Genomic DNA, 19,745 nt, shown 5'->3' with positions numbered 1-19,745 from the left:
CTTCCCCACATACCTCGCGTATTCTGGACTGTCGTAGTGGATATTACCTACACTAGCCATTCACAGCACTCGGTCACAAACTAACTACAGTCAGACACAATCACAAGAGTATTCACAGCAAAAACAAAAACCTGTTTCATGACCAGAGGAGACACCATCACCCGATAAGTCAGCTGGCAGGTGAGTGTGACCAGACACAAAGGAACCTAGAAACACAGCCACAGGTACCAAAGGGCAAATGAACCATATCAGAGAGCCCTCAGGGAAGCTGTGTCTCCACACTGCAGATTCGGTCATGGTCACTGATAACAGATGGACCAACTTGAGAGCTGAGTTCAATGTAGGAAGGAGAACACAGAAAATGCCTGGAGGAGAGGGGAAAACCACCTATTTGTATACGAAAAATAAGGTATACATTACTTGTTATGAAATATATGAAAGTTATTAAATTACTGTTAAGCTACTTTGTAATCTTCCTGGGGATTCTATGAGGATGAGATCTCATGGTGAGATAATCCATCTTAGGTTAAAATTTGAGCAACAATACAATCTAAAATACAACAACGAATGTCACAAACATTATATTAAACAAAGAATCAGGGGTAAAAGTATACATACTATATGATCACATATATAGTGTGAATATAAAAAGTATAAAGGCATGCAAAACTATCCTACAACGTTAGAAATTAGGTGACCCTTGAGGGACTAGTAACGAGAACATATGGGGAGGCGCTTTTGGGTGTCGGCTACCTCCTGTTTTCTAGGTGCTGGTTATAGGAGTCTGTTTATTTTGAAAATTCATCAAACAATATAGCATTACAGATATATTTATTATATATACTTGTATATAATATATTTATGTATTAATAAATGTTTTAAAAAGCATCGCTCCAGAATTTTAAATAGGCAAGCTGCAAACAATGTGATACCACTATACTTCTATTGGAATGGCCAATATCCAGAATGCTGACACCACCAAACGCTGGTAAGGCTGTGGAGCCACGGGAACTCTCAGTCACTTTTGGTGGAGATGCCAAAGGGTGCAGCCACTTTGGTTACAGTTTGGCGGTTTCTTACAAACTAAACACACACTCAACATATGGTTCAGCGATCACTCTCTTAGCTGTTTACCCAATGGAGTTGGAGACGTATATCCACATGAGAACCTGAACACAAATGTTTATACCAGTTTCACTCATAATTGCCAACACCTCAAAGCAACGAAGACGCCCTTCAGTGGGTGATGGATGAATAAACTGTGGTCCATCCAGACAACGGGACAGTATTCAGCACTAAACAGAAATGAGCTATCAGCCATGAAAAGCTATGGAGGAACCTTAAATGCATATGACTCAGTGAAAGAAGCCAGTCTGAAAAGGCCACGGACTGGACGATTCCAACTACGTGACTTCTAGAAAAGGCAAAACTATGGAGACAATAAAAAGATCAGTAGGTGCCATGGTTTGGGAGGAGCACAGAGGGTTTTTAGGGCAGTGAAATTACTCCGTCTGTTGCCATAATGGTGGGTACATGTCATTACCCTTTTGTCCAAACCCACGGAATGTCCAACACCACGAGTGAATCCTAATGCCAGCTATGGACTCTGGGTGAGATGACGTGTCCTGTAAGTTCATCCATTGTCACAAATGTACCATCTGGTGGGGGTGTTGACAATGGGGGCGGCCGTGGGTGTCTGGGGGAGGGGGTCCATGGGAAATCTCTGTACCTTGCATTCTATTTTACTGTGAACCTAAAATTGCTCCAAAAACGAAAATCTATTTTAAAAATCTATGAAAATGTTATCATAGAACTTGCTTTATCAACTAACATTAACAACTCCTGAGTGGGGGCTTCTCTCAAAGGCAACTGTAATGTAGCTTTTTCCCCCCATAAACCCACTTCATCCTGTTTGGACTCTAGTATAAATTCAGAACATAGGATTAAGTTTGTGACTTGGCATGTACCTACACTCCCCTATACGAGAAGCTGATGTATGAGCTATAATGGCCTATTTACTAGCGTTCTGTCCTCTTAGTAAGCCTACTGAGCCCAATTGAGTGTTTTTTTTTTTTTTTTAAAGATAAGCTGAGAGCTAGCAATGTAGTTACAGACAGTAGGCCTAAATCCATCTCTGATGAAATCTCAATTCCATGGAAAGAATCTCCATGTTATGCTCCTACACAAACAACTAGTGAATCATACTTGTATGTTCTGATAACCTCTGCTTAGCCTTATCCCCAAGTCTACCTTTAATACGACTTTCCAATACCCAAGGCTTTTCATTTCTATACCACCTGAAAGTATTCTAGCATTTTCCGTCACAAACTGCTGTCTATCTTTTCTAATGTGAAAATCCATAAAAGTCCAATGTCAGGGTCATTTTCATGCCAATATGCTCCTGCTGGATTTTTCTGCTCCCACAACCATCACTGTGGCACTGGAGAGTATGATAGTCCTTGCCATCAGAATGCACGAACTGTAGCTGCCCCCAAAGTAATATGCCGTGTGTGACCTAGCGAGACATATTTAATACCTGAAAATAAAAAAGGGTAACTTTGAGTCTATTATTCCAAAGAGAAATTTAGAAAAGAGCACAGACCAGCAAGGGAGGAATGAATGACAAAATTGAAAAGGACATATTCTCATTTGGCGAATCCCCCTGGAACTAAGATTGCCTTAAACACTTTTAATTTGATCTTTACGACATAACTTGTGCAAAACTGGTGACAATTAGACTGAACTCCAGAACAAGGTTGTTGTCGCTGGGAGTGATTGTCCTGAGACAGCCCAGATGACGGCTCGTACCGAGACGGAAAGGGACCCATGTGGACACGGAAACACTTTCACGGAAAATGCTTTCACCAAAGGACTGACTCCAGTGAGTTCAGAACAGACTCTGGGGGTACGTAGAACGCAAGTACTATAAGCTGAGTTTCAATAAACCAGAATACAAGACTGGAAACAGACAGTACTTGAAAAAAGATTATTTTTGAAAAGGACACAATATGATTTTTAAGTCACTCTATGGCAGTGGAAGCCAGGCTGGGTGGCCATCCTGACGCCGTGGGAGGGCACCCGAGACTGTGCAGGTGTGTCCATGTGTGATTGCTGATTACTTAGCACTAGGACTCTCCATCTTCAAGACTAAACGGCATCCCTCATCCCGTGGAAGCCACTCAGTTATGTTCACAGTCTGTAGGTGAATGGTTCACTTCTCGTCACTCCTCCGGAGGCTTTTAAGCAAGCCCTGCGGATGACTTGTTTTGTTGTGGCTCAATGGTCACACTCCTGCGAAATGCTGCTGTGCACAGTCTGTCTTTTTCGGCAGACTCTGAGCTCTCCTGGACAGTATGTGACTTCCCTCCTCACATTGTACCCAGCACTTAGTTTCATGCCCTTGGCTCTGTCAGGGGCTCATTCCCACGTGACCAGTGGGCAGCGACTGCATGCGAGTGGACGCAGGAAGCTGTGGAGCTTGTGGCAGGCTGCACGACGTGACACTGTCCTCTGTCTGACAGAATTCAGAGTGCCCAAGCCACTGCCACAGCTGGGAGAGTGGACGCAGACGGCTGTGGTGGTGGGGGTGGCAGGAGGCTGCTCGTGTCGAACTGGCACGTCCGGCAGTTTTAAACCTCAGTCACCAGCTGCTGAGCGGCACAGCCTGGAGAAGGGAATCCTGGAGAGCTGAGGGTTAGGCAGAGCACAGACACATTGTTGCTGCAACAGAGAACAGAAGAAATCCCGCTTCTCCAAGCCTCTTCTGGAATTCCGGGGTCCCTGGAGCCCCACCATGAAGGACGCCTCTGACTCATCGTTGTTGCCCTGAAAACTGGCCATCAGCGTCACAGGTAACGGTGGACCATGGCTGGACGCCCTGTTTAATGGCGGAGGATTGCTGCTGTGACTGCTTCTGCGATACCAGGGCTGGAGGTCAAGTCCTTTAGGACGAGCGGCTGCGTTTGAGAGCACAGGACTGGACGTGCTTCCGTAGAGCGCCAGCTCTCCTCCCGTGTGGCGTGGAGCGGGGCATGTGGAAGGAAGGGTCTCAGAACTGGTGCTACGCACTCAGGTACCCTGTGCAGAGATTTTCCACCTAGGCTGGTGGCTCTGGACCACTGGTAACAGGAGCTCCAGGCAGCCACTCCAGCCCACCTCAAAATGACGATGGCAGGAGCCCTCCAACGCTGGGCGACACGAACGCTCACGTGTGTCTACAAATAACCTAAAACATTGCTGCTTTCTGGGCTCCCCCAGTGACTGCTGGACAACGGCAGAATGAAATCTTCAATACGCATTTTCTTATATAGGGCACAGCTCTGTTCGAAGTAAACCAGAGGTAGGAACATGGGTCCTCAAGCCCCGAGGGGGCCCTGGCTTCCTTTATATTCCTTTAAAACATGCATCTGCAAATGTTCCCAGCTAAGTCGACTCATCAGCAGCATAGTCACAAAGCAGAACGCGTATTTGTCTCCATTAATCCTCCCCTAATCCCTCTCAACTCTACTCGTTTCAATTTCAGCAGCAGAATCGATTTTTCCTGATCAGTCAGACGCACTGCACTGCATCCCAACTGCAAGGTCTCTGGCCCCTCTGACTTATTCAGGACCCCCCGCCCCCGCTCAAGGAGCGGAAACACGCTCCAGAATTGCTGCTGAAATGGCTTCAAAGTTAAGTAAGTTTTTAAGGCATTTCAGTATACAAATGGCCAAATTGCACCCTTCTTTTTTGGTTTGTTTATAACTTTCTCAACATTGCTTAAACTAACAGCTTAACTGAGATAAAATGCACTTTTTACAGAAGTTCCAGAAGAGTTTCATCACCCCCAAAAGACATCTCCTTAGGATGTGTAAGTGGAGGGTCACCCATTGTGTCCAATGTCCCACCTGGTGCAGGTGTTGACAATGGCGGAGGCTGTTGGTGTCTGGGGATAGGGTGGTAGGGGCGGGTGAATGGGAAACCTCTGTACCTTCCTCTGCATTTTGCTGCAACCTAAAACGTCTCCAAATGTACAGTGTCTTACGATGTTTTCACACCTATTAGCAGTCACTTACTATTCTCCGCTCCTCCAGACTCTAACCACTATTCTCCTTTCTGTGGCCATTCACTTGCATTTTCTGGAATGACAACCTGTGGCTTTGGAGCCTAACTTCCTTCCCTTCGGTAATGCTTTCAAACTTCATCCATGCTGCAGTATATGTCAGTATTTCATTCCTCGTGAATAATGTCCCCTGTATGGCCAGACCGCCTGTGTTCAGCTACTCACCAGGTGAAGAATATTTTGGTTGTCTCCACTTACTGACTATTACGAATAAAGTTGCTATGGACGCTCGTGTACAAGTTTCCATAGCACATGTTTTCAATTTTGGGGGATACACATCTGGAGTGGAATTACTGGGTCATATGTTGAAATTAATTACTGGGTACCTTTACGTTCAACTTTTTGAGGAACTACCGGAATGTTTTCCACAGAGGTGACACGATTTTACATTCCTAGTAGGAATGTGTGAAGGTTCCAGTGGTTCTATAGCCTCACCAATACTTTTGTTTTTCCCCAAATACAGCCCTCCTAGTGGGTGTGAAGTGGCTTCTCGCTGTGGCTTTGATTTGTGTTTCTCTGATGATTAATCATGGTGGGCATCTTCTCTCATGCCTTTTGTATTTTGTTGGAGAACGGTTATTCAAATCCTTTGCCCATTTTTTAAATTATGTGTCACTTTGTTTTGAGTTGTAAGAGTTCCTTATATAGTCTGGATACTAGACTTGAAGTAAATATATGGTTTGCAAATATTTTGTCCCATTTTGTTGGTTGTCTTCACTTTCTCAATTGTGTCTTTTGAGGCACAAAAGTTTTCGTGTTTGAGGAAGTCCAGTTTATCTATTTTTTTCCTTTGGTTGCTTGTGCTTTTGATGTCATATCTAAGAAACAGTTGCCTAATACAAGGTCACAATGATTTACCTATTTTTTTCTAAGAGTTTAATAGTTTTAGCTCTTATATTTAGGTGGTTAATCCACACTGAGTTAATTTCTGTATATAGTGTGAGGTAAAACCACACTTGTTTCTTCTGTATGTATATACCCAGTGGTATAAGCACCACTTGTTGAAAAGATAATTTTTTCCCCATCAAATGGTCTTAGCACCCTTGTCAAAAATGAACTGACCATAGCTGTATACAGGTTTATTTCTGAACTCTCAATTCTATTCCGTTGATCTTTTATGTTTATACTTATGATAGTATAATCTTTTGATTACTGTAGCTTTAGAGCAAGTTTTAAAATTGGTATATATATATATGTCTTTTAACTGTTCTTTTTAAAAATTGTTCTGGCTATTTTAAGTCTTTCACATTTTTATATGAATTTTAGATTCAGCCTGTAAATTTCTGCAATAAAAACAACTTGGATTTTGACAGGGATGGAGTTGAATCTCTAGATAAATTTGGGAATCACAGCCATGTTAATAATATTACATCTTCCAATCCATGAACATAGAATACCTTTCCACTTACTTAGGTCTTCTTTAATTTCTTTTAGTTATGTTTGGTGGTTTTCAGTGGACAAATCTTATACTTCTTTTGTTAAATTGATTCCTCTTATCTTATACTTTAAAAATTAGTCTAAGTGGAATCATTTCTTAATTTCATTTCTGAATTGTTCATTACTAGTGTATATAAATACAAATTATTTTTGAATAAAGATGTGATCTTCCAAGGTTGCTGAACTCATTTGTTAGTTATAATAGGGTTGTGTGTGTGTGTGTGTGTGTGTGTGTATTCCTTAAGATTTTATATATACAGCATCAAGTCATCTATGAATAGAAATAGTTTTACTTCTTTCTTCCCCATCTGGATGTCATTTTTTCCTCTTGCCTAACTGCCTTGGTTAGAATCTCCAAAACAATATTAAATAGAAACAGTCATTCCTGATCTTAGGAGGACTGCTGGCAGTATTTCACCATTAACTGTGATATTAGCTATGGGCTTTTCATAGATGCTGTTTATCAGGTTGGGGAAGTTTCTATTCTTACTTTTTGAGTGTTTTATCATGAAAGGATTTTGGATTTTGTCCAATGCTTATTCTGCATCTAATGAGATGATCATGTTGTTGGTTTTCCCCCCTTTCTTCTATTAACATGGGTGTATTACATTAGATTTTATGTTAAACCAAATTTTCTTTCCTGGGATAAATCCCATTTAGTCATGGTGCATAATCCTTTTTATGTGTTGCTGGATTCAGTTTGCTAGTATTTTGTTGAGATTTTTGCACCTATAGTCATAAGAGATGCTGGTTTATAGTTTTCTTTCCTTGTGATATACTTATGTAGTTTGGGTCTCAGGGTACCGATTCCTCTGTTTTTCATTTAAGTTTTGTGATTATGGTTTAAACATACACCACAATTTGCCTGCACTTTTTGTACCTATCAAAACAACATTTTTTACATTGCATTTTTTCCATCTTTAAGTCTAACACTGGCACAGTCTATTTACTGAGGACTGAAACATGTTTTTGTTCACACAAACAGGCACCTAATCTAACAATGAGAATGGATAAAACAGTTGCACACAGTTTGTGGCCATAACATTTTTCTATCATAACTTCCACATGGTGATCTTGCAGGAAGAGGCTCTCTTCTCTCCCTTATCTCACCAGTCTGTCACAGCCCACGTCACATCTGACCGTCTCCACGAACTTTCTCACAAAGAATCTCTCTCTTTCCTGTACGCTTTTATACCACTTACTTTTGAAATATTCAAAGTCCATGTGCACACATGTCTTTGTTGTAGGTTTTTGCTGATGACTTTTGTGTTTTATTCTTCCCTGAGTTCTAACTCCCTTTTTATATTTCTTTATTGCGTCAGTCATATCTAATATGTATTTTATTCTTAGCCTGTGCAAAATATATGCTGTGTTAATAATTTTCTTAATGCATCCTTGATGCTATGGAATACCCAGGAATAGTATGAGATATATAAAATTATTCTATTTATAATATGCCACTGCCCTTAAGCTCATCAAGCACAAATGAGTAATTGCGAATTTTAATAGATACCAAGCATTTCCGATAGTCACCAACTGTATAAACAATTTCCGAGCATATGAAGTGGATCTTTTCCACTGAAAACGTATAACATCATTTTACCATATGGCACAATGAGAATTAGAACCTGGGAAACATAACTTATATAAGAGACAATTACTTTTAAACAATTACAAGCTAAAATTATGCTCTTTCTCTACACGGTGAGTTACTCCTCCAAGAAGGAAAATAAGTACCTGGTGTCAGCAGTATGACTGAAGTGACAATCAAGGAGCAGATCACCAGAATCACAAGCAGTGCGATTGCTATTCCTTTCCAATTCCTTTGTGGGGGATTACTCCCCACCAGCTCCTGAAAATAATGGAAAAAAGAAACACGATGAGTGAAATTGGAAACAAGCCAAATACACACATTCTACTTTAGTCGAGAACCAAGATACGACACAGTAAACAAGGCATATTCTCTCATCCTGGAGGCTACAGTTCACGCTTTCCTCTGTCCTGCTATCCTCCTGGCGTCATGGCAAACCTTATCTTAAGAAAGAATCTCGTATTTTACGTTTACAGCTTCTGTGTGAACTTACTGTTTCTCCACCCAATAAACCAGGATGTACAACACAGTGTAGCTACAGAGTCTTCTCTTTGTGGCAGCCAGCCTATAAACTCCCACACAATGAAACCCAAGTAGGTTATATCTTCCAGCCCTTAGTCCTCTCTCCTTTCTCTTTCTTTACATCACCCGGGTAGCTTTTATTTCAGGGTACCAAATTCAAATGTCTATTTAGCATGTTCTATGTGCCAATTTCAATCAATCTCTGCCCACTGCTCACCATCTCTTGAGACTTTTGTTCCTTCTATAGCTGCTCATACAACGCTTCAAGGTCTCCCAGGTCTGTCTTCACCAGGTAACTCACCTATCCCTATTCTAGGTTGGAGTCCCTTCCAGGGAACCACATTTGCATTGTAGGAGGAATTGGGGATGGGAGGGGGGTTATGGAGACACTGCTAAAGGGGGCTAAAGGTTAAATAAATCTAGGATCTTAATCAGGCATATTGGCTGTTGAGACCAAACTTTCAGAGTCTTTCAAATTAGAATGATTATATAATTTATAGTCCAAACTGGGATACTTTGAGACAAAAAAGTAAAATTGATCATTAATAATAAGTTAAGAATTTAAGAGTCTTATATTAAAATTATAATTATTAATTACACAAGAGCAACTGGGACTCCCCAGGGTAAGTAAAGACATATGGTCACACTGTAAATGGACGATTGCTACTTCTGCCTATACATAGATTGCCAAACATTCTCTGTTATAGCCCATAACTGTAATCCCTATTAACTCCAAGTCAAGACGAACTAGAATGGAGATGGCCTCCAACACACAAATACATCATCACCCAAAACTTAAGATCATTAGAACATATCAAATTGCTGCAAATCAGAGTAAAGATAATACTCAACCACACAATGGCAAATAATTGATACCTGACATGCCAGTTTTTGATATTGGCTATCTAGGTTATCAAATTAAGACAAATTTTGAGAGCCATTTGAGCCTTAGCAGGAAAGAGCTCTCCCGTTATTTAGAAATTTCTCTCGGTATTCTTATTTGTCATCCAGAATTTAATTTATCTATTAACAAGTGGCTCTGCCAATCTCATTTCCTATTGGGTAGGATTTTCTACATGAGAAAGTCACTGGTCAATACCCAGGGGAAGTGATCGGATCTTGCTGATTCGGCAGGTTTTCCCTTGACCCACGTTTACAAAGAAAACAATCCCTTCTCACTAAATTTGTGACTCGCATAAACCTTGAAGCAGTACTCTTCCTACGACCAATGCAATGTGTGCAGTCTCTCGCAGAGCCCGACAGACATTTCTCGAACACTGATCATATTAAATCCCAGGGGCACCATCAAAACCCAAAACGTTTTACTACTCAATACCAAATCTTATTCCAGATCCAGAATGATAAAATTAATGTTGCTGTCTCCATCAGCTCAAACAAGCGATCTGTGTAGAAATCTTGTTTCTAATAAGAATAATCTAGAATTCTAAATTCTATTTTAAACACCTCTGTTTGACGCATCCGTCCAAGTTTACATGCAAAAAAGCCTAGGACGTTTGCTTTCTGTCAATTTTGTGGCCAGCTATTAATAGCAGTGTAACTGATTAACTTGCAAGAGCACTCTTGAACACATGTTGCAGGGACAAAAGTCCTTCTGACATTCCCAACGTGCCCCGTCTCTGATCCAAACACACCCACAATACAATGTCCAGGTCCATGGTTGGGTATTGCCAGAGATAATGATGGAGAGAATGTGTCTACAGAGATAACCAGGAGACATTTACTATACATGTCATAGGAAATAAGGTTGAAGGGGGTGTTCAGATGCAGAAACTAAATGCTTAGTCTTCATCATCACATGGAAGAGAAAGAAGACTTATTCTTATAGCTCCAGAAGGTAGAGTTGGAACCAAAAGGAAATTTCCAGACACAGAATTGTGTATCAATACAACTTCAGCATCTCCAGACATTAATGTTGCCTAGTAAAAGGGTGGGCGCTTCACAGGTAAGTAAGCAGGATGGTAAGCATCTAACGGGGCCCCTGGCGGGTCAGTCCTCCAGGGAGGAAGGTGGAAAGAAATAACCTCAAAGGTGCCTAATACAGTAGAGTTCTATGTAATACATAGTAAGTTCTATGGACACATACAGGATGGGAAAGCAAGATGCAAAACTGTGACGTTACTACTGTGGGTGGAAAAATGAATGAGAGTCAGGACAGTTCCAGAGAAAGGATAAAAGCTCTGCTCACTGGACTAAGGATTTGCACAGAAAACCACTTCGGTGGACTTGATCGAATGGGAGAATGCATAATCAGCTAACCAAACCAGCGCTGATAGCACAGCCCACTTCAGCGAAGTGATTCTGGATCATTTACACCATTTCTTAAGAACAAATGTGTCATATTCCCTTTCAGGCAACATTCTTACATTTAAAAAGCAGGGTAATTATACCCACAGGAAAGCTGGCATTCTTTATTAAATTGACCTTTCATTTGCTGAATTTCATTTTTCAGAGTGCAGGTAATTTTTTTTTTCTACACAGCAATATTGTAACAAGAGGAAACAAATTAAAGAGGAAAAACATAATTAACAATCTCTCTAATACAAGGAAACAAAATTTTTCATTTTTTCCATCTTCTTTTCTTGTCCTGGTCTATAATGCACATTTAATTTCCACATGGGTATAACCAGAGCACAGAGATAGTTTTTGGATGCAGGTTAACATATGTTTCTTTGAACATCTAATTTGGATCCCCAAATTCAGACTTTCTCATCTTAACTTATGGAGTTGAATTATTTAAAATTTGAGTGGAAATGATCCTGCTTCCCATGAAGGGCAGGAAACTTAATAAATTACCCCAAAGCACTGAGCGTCAGTGTTATTTCTCAGCAGAATTTTATACTTTTTCCTAGAATGGTAAAAATGAGACACTAATATATTCCCTGTTCTGTTTGGTACTACATACATGCCTTGGAGGTCCAGCTAAAGTGGAAAAGTATGTTTACAATTACAACCATTTGCTCTAAGAAGGTAAACAAATCCTCCATGCACTCATTGATCCATCCATCCATCATCCATCCATCCATCCATCCATCCATCCTCCATCCATCCATCATCCATCCATCCATCCATCCATCCATCCATCCATCCATCATCCATCCATCCATCCATCCATCCATCCATCCTCCATCCATCCATCCATCATCCATCCATCCATCCATCCTCCATCCATCCACCCATCCATCCATCCATCCATCCATCCTCCATCCATCCATCTATCCATCCTCCATCCTCCATCCTCCATCCATCCATCCAACACAGTTATCCAGGGATTACTCTTCATGGCCCTGTTCTAAGAACCTTGGGTACCACATCGAACAGAACAAAAACCTTGTTATCAACCCAACAAGTTGAACAGCTTTCATTTTTTCTATATTCCTTTCTTGTATCCTAGTGCAGGGATGAGGGGACAAATAATAAACAGATAAACCCATTAAGAGAAAGAGAGAAAAGCAGGATGAGAGGGTCCTGTGAGATAATTGGATATATGGAGGTCAGAGTAATCTGGTAGAAAAGTGCCATTTGAACAGAAACTGAAATGCAGCCGGGAGGAGGTGCAAGGAAACCAGAGTGATGGAGGTCTGTCCCAGGTGGTGGTGGTGATAAGTGGTGGGTTCTGGGCACATCACAGAAAAGGTGGGTCCCCAGTGCGATCTGGAGTGGCTCACATACTCCTCGGTGTCAGGACGCATTTCTGTCTCCCTTTTGCATTTAGAGCCCTTCTCTGAGGCTCTTGGCTTCTGTCTTCAAGATGAAAGCCCTCTGCACATCACTAGGGAGTCTGCGCTCCTCCCCTCCCCTCTGAGCCACGCGAAGTTCTTCCCTCGCTGCTCAGAGTGTACTGCTCCTGGGACAAGTCTTCCCCTCCACGTCCCCTGCCCATCCCCACGGTGCACATGCCATCTCTGTTTCCCGACGCTCCTCTCTGTATTCTGGCCATCAGACAAACCCCCTTCACGTTCTTTAGTTCTCGTCTGGGACATGTCGGGGAGCCCTGCCTGGTTTCACGTGCGGAGTTCACTGCTCTCTCACCGAGACAGAGCTGCGACACTCTGTAAATGCTTTCCTGGGACATTACTGCACTACTAAGTTGTTCACGCATCGCCTGACGTCATCAGCAGACGGTAAGCTGCTTAAGGACGGGTAACCACAGTGTGCTCCTGTTCCCAGGTCTGTTAAAAACTGGGGTCGCCACAGTGCTCAGGGAGCTGAAGGAACGAATCTGTGAGTGCCCTTCTGGGATGCGACTCTGTCGTTTGCTGGCAGGTCTGGCAGTCAAGCTACTGGTGACTGATATGGAAAGCAAAGCGTTAACAAGCCCAGGTACATTAATGAGGCCAGAAACAGCAATGGGTCCTAAAGACGTAATGCAAGCTGACATCTACAGTTGGCAATCGTCTACTCCCGGTGGCAGAAGAGTTGCTCATATTTATTTTTAACACCAGCAAAAAGAAAACAAGGAACTGAAAACAGACTAAACCTTTTCCTAGGTTGTCTGATGTCTGAAATACAAAATTCATCTTTTCAGGTGCTATTACCTGAGTCATTTGTGATCAGAGATTGATGCTTTATGTGGGATTGTACAATTGAAGTGGAAGAAATACAAATTAGAATCATAAAGACACCACGTTCTGGGGACTGGTGCCAGAAGGTCCCCACAGCACAATGCCCTTGCCCTCCCCCAGGATGACTTCACCGAACGCTGACATCAGGTCATGCGCCCACAACCTCTCCTCTCTGTTAGAGTCGGACGCATCTCATCTTGGCCTGAGCTTCACGCAGATCCCAGAATTTCTCCTGCGACCTTTATCACACCTCCTGCCTTATGATCAGGAGCAGAGAGTCAAATGAAAACCCTGAGTGATGGTTAGAGAAACTGGAAGCTACGAAAGTAGGAAAGAGGAAAGTAGGGAGGGAGACAGAAGGAATCTATTGCTTAGGTGTCATAAGGACCAATGCAAATGTGTGTGAAAGCACATTGTAATTTATAAACCTCATAGGAGCATAAGATATCGCTTTACTAGTTAGTGCTGTCACTACCAAATAATGTCTCAGTAACATCTGCTACATCGCATGGGAAGAAGTCAAAGCACATTCACTTTTTTACACAACTTGAGGAAGGTACGGTCACGGGAACATTGCCTTCCTTTCGTCCACTTGTCACTGTTGCCTCCCGAGCTCTAAGGAGGGGAACTCAGAAATTTCCCTTCAAAGTAGGGTGATCCAGGGCACAGCTATGTGGCCCCACAATAAAGCGATGCGTTGCTCAAGCAGCAAAGACCCCCCTGGCGTGTTTCGGGGCACATCACCAGGCATGTTTGTTTTCTACACTGCAAGCACAGCCCCATGCAGCTAACGGGGTGGAAGGAGTAACAGGCAGCAGAAGTGAGCAGAAGACGACTTCTGCAGCAAACCAAGCCCTCTTCCTCAGGAAGCAGCATGGCCACAGAAGCTCGGAGCGTGGAAAGCTGCAGACACAGGGCTGGCGAGGGTGATGGAGGAGGGCTGACACTGCAGTGACAACGAAGGTCCAGACCTTGCCAGCCGTGATGGGGACAGCTGGCAGTTTTGCATTTTATTTCCCTTTGCTAAAGACAGAGGGGTCAACCAGATGGCCCGCTCACTAGGGCAGGAGGATGTGAATTCAATTATTTCTCTCACAATCATCTGTCTTTGAGCCAATCAATGGCCTCGTCTGCCAGGGAGCTTTCGGAAGTCTATTACTACCTATGACGGGAAGACGGATTCTGGCCCCCAATACTGAAAGCGGCCTTTCCTAGGATAAGAGTAGGCCCACGTTTAGGGAACTGAGGGTTTAAAAAGTTTCCGGAGGATCTATGCCCCTCAGAAGCAAGGGGCGCTCCACAGGTTAGGCCAGAAGTGAAGATAGAAGCCACTGCTGCCTGAGTGGACGGGCGTCCAGCGGGGGGCTGTGTGGTCTCCCTCTCCCTGAACCGCTCCCCTCGCGAGTGCTGTTCTGTCTCCTCAGTGCCTTGCGGCGCTTTGGCTCCTTGTGAGTGTGTGGAATGGATGAGGGCTGTGGCCACAAGGTACTGATTCATGCCAATTCCATGTCAATGACAGACGACAGGTCTGGGGCAGGCTGAGCAGATGGGAGCTGGGCGTGAGTGAGCAGGAGAGCGCTGGTCGGGGAGGATGGAACCTTTCTCTGCAGAAAACTTCCACTGATGTCATTCGTTAGAAATTAAGTTTGGTTGACAAGCTGTACTGCTGAGGCCTAGCAGTTAATTATGAGACATCAGCATCTGAGTGACAGAGAGGAGCTGGTCCTCCCGGGGCCATCAGACGCTCTCAGGGGCCCCTCCTCCTGTCGACAGTCTCCACCTGTCTCCTTGGGGTCTCTCATGGCTGTCCTCCACTCGGGTGCTCCTGGGCTCCCACTACCCATTGTATATCTGCCTCAGGGACGGCCAGGGATCCACTCTCCTTTCCCATGAATTTGGAAATTTCTGAAGTTGACTATTTTGCATAACATGCCTTGCTATTCCTGCCTGAGGGCAGAGCACTTTGAAATCACATCCACCGCCAGGTACCAAGGCAGCTGTCAACCTCTGCCTGCCGCTCAGCAAAACTGCATTTGGAACACGAGCTCCTGCTCCACCAGTCCTTCTAGAAAAACAGCAACAGGCAAACGGCTGGCTATAATTATAGATATTTTAAAACCTCTTCTTCATTATTTTTTACCTGCAAAGTCAACACCAGAGCTCAAATGTCTTTAGGCTCTTCATTTTAACTGCCTCTGCCTTACAGCTGCTTGATGAAATTCAAAATCTTAGTTATTCTTACCTCCGGAGCGCAGTCTAACTTGATATCATGTTTTAAAGGGGCCGTGTTGTCCCATAAATCAGCACAAGCAACGGCGCTGTGGCCTGACTGTAGTTAGAAGACGTGTCACCATCTATCACGCCCAGGAGAAATCCCTTCTAGTGACAATACGACTCCAGAAGTCGGTCGCAGAATGTAAAGTTGAGCGTTCGTATCTTTCGCATTCCTGTGTATGATTGCAATGTCTCAAATCATGTTTCGGTCATGGGAGTCTTTACACAGACTCACCGAAAGCCACAGGCAATTTTGAGACAAGTTTGAGGCTGGGCAGCTTTTTGGCAAGCTCAACACGGCACTTCTCAAGGTCAACATCCTCGCAGACTCTCCATAAATATTAAGTCACTAAGACACAAGTCTCAAAGGCAAGAACCACTAGTAAGAGAATGGTAGAGACTAAAATAATCTGAGCGCACTGTTTCAGGCAGGCTGGCCACCCTGAGAACAACCTTCAGGTGTGGTGTGCCAAGTGCATCGGTCAGAACAATGCCAGCTTCCCCTCTCCTCTGCCCGTGGTGCCAGGACCCACGTTTCCATCCTGTCAGCCCTCTCCACTGCCCCCCAAACACAAGTAAGTGGCCCCAATGGGGTCAGAAGTCTGCTCCAGGATTTTAGAGACAGGATTAAAATATTCCAGTTTATTCTTGATGATTACCATGAAACATGAGAAGGAAAGGAGGGTGGTGGTGGATGATATGTCCACTTCCACATGGCACATGGATTCCAAAGAAAATAGCACAGATTTCTAGAACGAGAGGAACGAAGGAAAGAGACAGAGGGGCAAAGAGACAAGAGGCAGAGAGAGAGAAAAGTCCCCGTTGGTTTTCCACTTCTTGACTTAACTTTTCTGAGGCCTGAAGGAATTTTCCCCTCAGATTTAATAAGACACTCCTGTTTCTCTAAGAAATATTTTATTTCCTGTTTTACGTAAACTAGTTTGAGCTGCTTTCTGAATCCTGAGAACAGAAGCTGAACAGACTGCACGGAAAGCTATGCAGTCAGGCAGCCCCGTATCCCACTGGTGTCCCATCTGAGAGGGCATTCCAAGGTCACTAGAGAAATCACATGCTCTCCTTTTTGTGGCCAAACCTACACTCGAGAACCAGGCGAAAAATTTAACTACTTGCTTAGTTTATAATTTCAAGAATTGCTAATTTGACATATAATTTTCTTTGAAAAGACTGGCTTTTCTACTAACACGTATCGTTATTTTCCCAGAGAAACTGGGTGCAACTTAGCAATTTCCTTAACAGGCCGTCAAGAATCCACACTTATCATAATCTGTCAGCGTTGAAGCATAGCCCCCCCGGGGACAGGAGGGGTCATTCAAGCTAAAGCCAGTGGCAGCTGAGAGCTGGCGCCACAGAATCTCCACACCAGTCTTGCGGGCTTTTCCTGAGGCAGTCACTGTTAGGTATCAACTTACTCTAAAAGAAAGTTCTAGCATTTTTAAACCCTAGCTTGGCAACAATGGATCTATTTGGTAGACCCATATGTCACAGCTCCTTTTGTCATCAAGGACGGTCTAATAATGGTATTTTCATTTGGTTCAGTTGAACAGAGAGACACGCAGCATCAGAGAAATCATTACCCATGGAGACACAAGAGACCAGCAGTCTTAGCTCCGCGCACAACCTGATAGCCCAGGTGCCACACAGCCCCACAGGTCCTGCACACTGATGGGATGTGGCCCTCTTTGAGGGGTGGGTCCTTATGTGACCGCCCATAGTGGCATGTTTCATAAAATGTGATGCATCAATGAAAATAACAACCAACGCCTCCACGCACAGTTTGGGTGAACAGCACAAACATAATTTTAAGTGAAATGGGTCAGACACTGAAGGATATATGCTGAATGAGTCCGTTTGTATCAAGTTCACCAACGGGCAAACTACAAGTACAGGGCTCAGGCTTACGTCTATAAAGGTAAGCAAAGACAGAAATTTCTGTGAAATGCAGATGTTGCCTAACTGGGTGGGGGGGGGGAGAAGTTGCTATTGGAAAGGGGGAGGCATGGTGCAGGGGTTTTGGGGTGTGGGCAGTGCTCTCTTTTGACCAGGATGGAGGACTCAGGGCTGCTTCAGGCTGTGCTAACCCACTAAGCGGGATGCCGGCACGTTAGACAGCTCAGTGTGGTCAAGTTGACAGGGGCAGCGGTTAGCCATGCGCAATGTGTGACAATTCTGTGACTGACCATGGGCCAAGGGTGAAGTGGACATATTCCCCCCGCACTCACACTGCACAGGAGAGCCAGACAGACACCAGGGCAGTGAAATGACACCTGACCTGAGTGCAATGGACAGTAAGTCAGGGAGCAGAGTAATGGGGGGCAGTTCTGATGGGGGAACCACGGGAAGGCAAGGGCTCTCCAAGGAAGTGGAATTTGTGTGAGTTAAAGGGTGTGCAGGAACGAGCCGGGTGACTAGCTGGAGGGTTCTCCAGGCAGAGGAAGCAGAGGACAGACGGCGTGAGCCTGGCGTTCATGTGCCTTAGAGACCGGGCGACAGCGAGCGTCCCACGATGAGGCGCAGATACAACCAGGCCCCCTTTGCAGACAACGCCACGTATTTTGTGCTTAATCCCAAATGCAATGGGAAGTCAGTGAAGGATTCTGTCAGCCACCTTTCGTAACTTCTAGCACTGCGAAAAACTGGGACTGGTTATGTCTCTCTCCGTGCCTTAACATGTGTCAAATTTGGGGCCAACGTAGAATCAAATGCCCTAAAAAGTAAAATATTCACAAAGTGACGATTAAAATTATCAGGAGAAAATAAACCGCGAAAACCGACCACGGGATCTCCCATTCCATTTCTGCAGCCTGCGGTCTACATGTATTTTCCTTCTAATATTTATTCACCGTGAAAAGCTCCGACATAAATTTCTTTTATGTATCATGGACCATTTACGATAAGTAGAAGGTAGCAGCAAATTACAAAATCAATGGTGCATATTTCTCAGGATGGTAAAGCAGTTTCCTAATCATTGTATTTCCATATTCAGGACGACGACAAATGACTCGAGGACGGCAAGAACAAGTTTTAAATAACATTTAGCAACTGACACATGTCCATCAGCATTCCCCACTGTCAGCCTGCCCGTCCCCATATCTGTTTTATTGGCTCATTTAATCTCTCTTCCTTAATGATGGCTCTTATCTCTTCTTAAAGGTGCTGAAAGCACAACAAAGAATTCGACCAGGGACCTAAGTATAGCCCCCAGCGGAAAGCAGGACTCTGCTGGCCCCCACCCCACGGGTGTGGATGAGGGTGGGATGAGACCAGTCCTCACCAGGGAAACCGGTGGGAAAGGGTCACAGGCCTGGGAGTGTGTCAGGGACGCTCAGAGGCTGTGGGGTCCTCCCTGTGTGTCTCTCAATGCCCTTCACCACTCTCTCTCACACACCTGACACCCCGGATCCAGGATTAAAATGAAATTCTCTGCCCTCGGGAATAGCCACGCACACAACAGCAAGAATAACAGACAAGGTGTTTCAGAGTCTACACAAGCACTGACCCCAATATCAGAAGAGATGCAACTATCCAGAGGGGAATTCGGTCATTTCTGCGATGAGTTACTTTACAGGCCCGAAAATAAAAGCGCTTTAGTAAGAAAAGGCTAATGATCTAAATAACACGCCAGCACAGCACAGGTGAGTGGGGAGAAAAGAAGGAATACAAAAAAAGAATTTCAAAGGCACCGAGGGGAACACGGAAGGGAACGTCACACAGAGGGAGGGAGGTGGCACAGTGTGACACCAGATGAGGAAGGCGGAGGCGTCTCTGTAGTGGAGCAAACAGCCAACACGACAGGGGACCTGCGGCACCACGGTCGTGTGCAGTTAGGTTTCTGCATTACTAAGAAAAGGGAACATGTAGGTTACGGTGGCCTCTTTAGGACACCTATTTACATGGCACATTGTCAAATACTTTCTACCTGAAACTATGAAAACAAATTCTGCATTTTAAGTGGCAAAAGTTTAGTTATGGGGAAGTGGCATACAGCAGGAACAAGCCAGGTAAGTTTATACTGTAACCTAAATTCAGATTGTTAATGTTTTTGCTTCCATTTTCTCAGCTGTAATTAGTCTACTTATCTGAAGAAAAATGGCTCAGGCCAGAACTTAATGGCTGCCTCCCTATATAGTAATACAAAGATTTTTGAATGACACAAATACTAATTACCTCGTGTCTAGGACAGAAGGAGAAAACTAACTGACATGACAGGGAAGGTGAT

General features: G+C 43.9%; 1 protein-coding gene across 3 annotated transcripts in view; it reads right to left on the bottom strand.

The window, feature by feature from the left end:
- Window positions 1-19,745, bottom strand: part of DPP6 (dipeptidyl peptidase like 6) — a 526,646-nt gene that overhangs the window by 193,308 nt on the left and 313,593 nt on the right. For all 3 annotated transcript variants that reach the window (XM_081038509.1, XM_081038507.1, XM_081038508.1), the window contains exon 2: window positions 8,276-8,390. In XM_081038509.1, coding sequence (XP_080894635.1) covers window positions 8,276-8,390 — 115 coding nt within the window. The remainder of the gene's footprint in view (window positions 1-8,275; window positions 8,391-19,745) is intronic.

Source organism: Rhinolophus hipposideros, assembly GCF_964194185.1.
Source record: "Rhinolophus hipposideros genome assembly, chromosome: 25".
Lineage (NCBI taxonomy): Eukaryota > Metazoa > Chordata > Mammalia > Chiroptera > Rhinolophidae > Rhinolophus > Rhinolophus hipposideros.
This window is presented reverse-complemented; position numbering and strand designations above follow the sequence as displayed.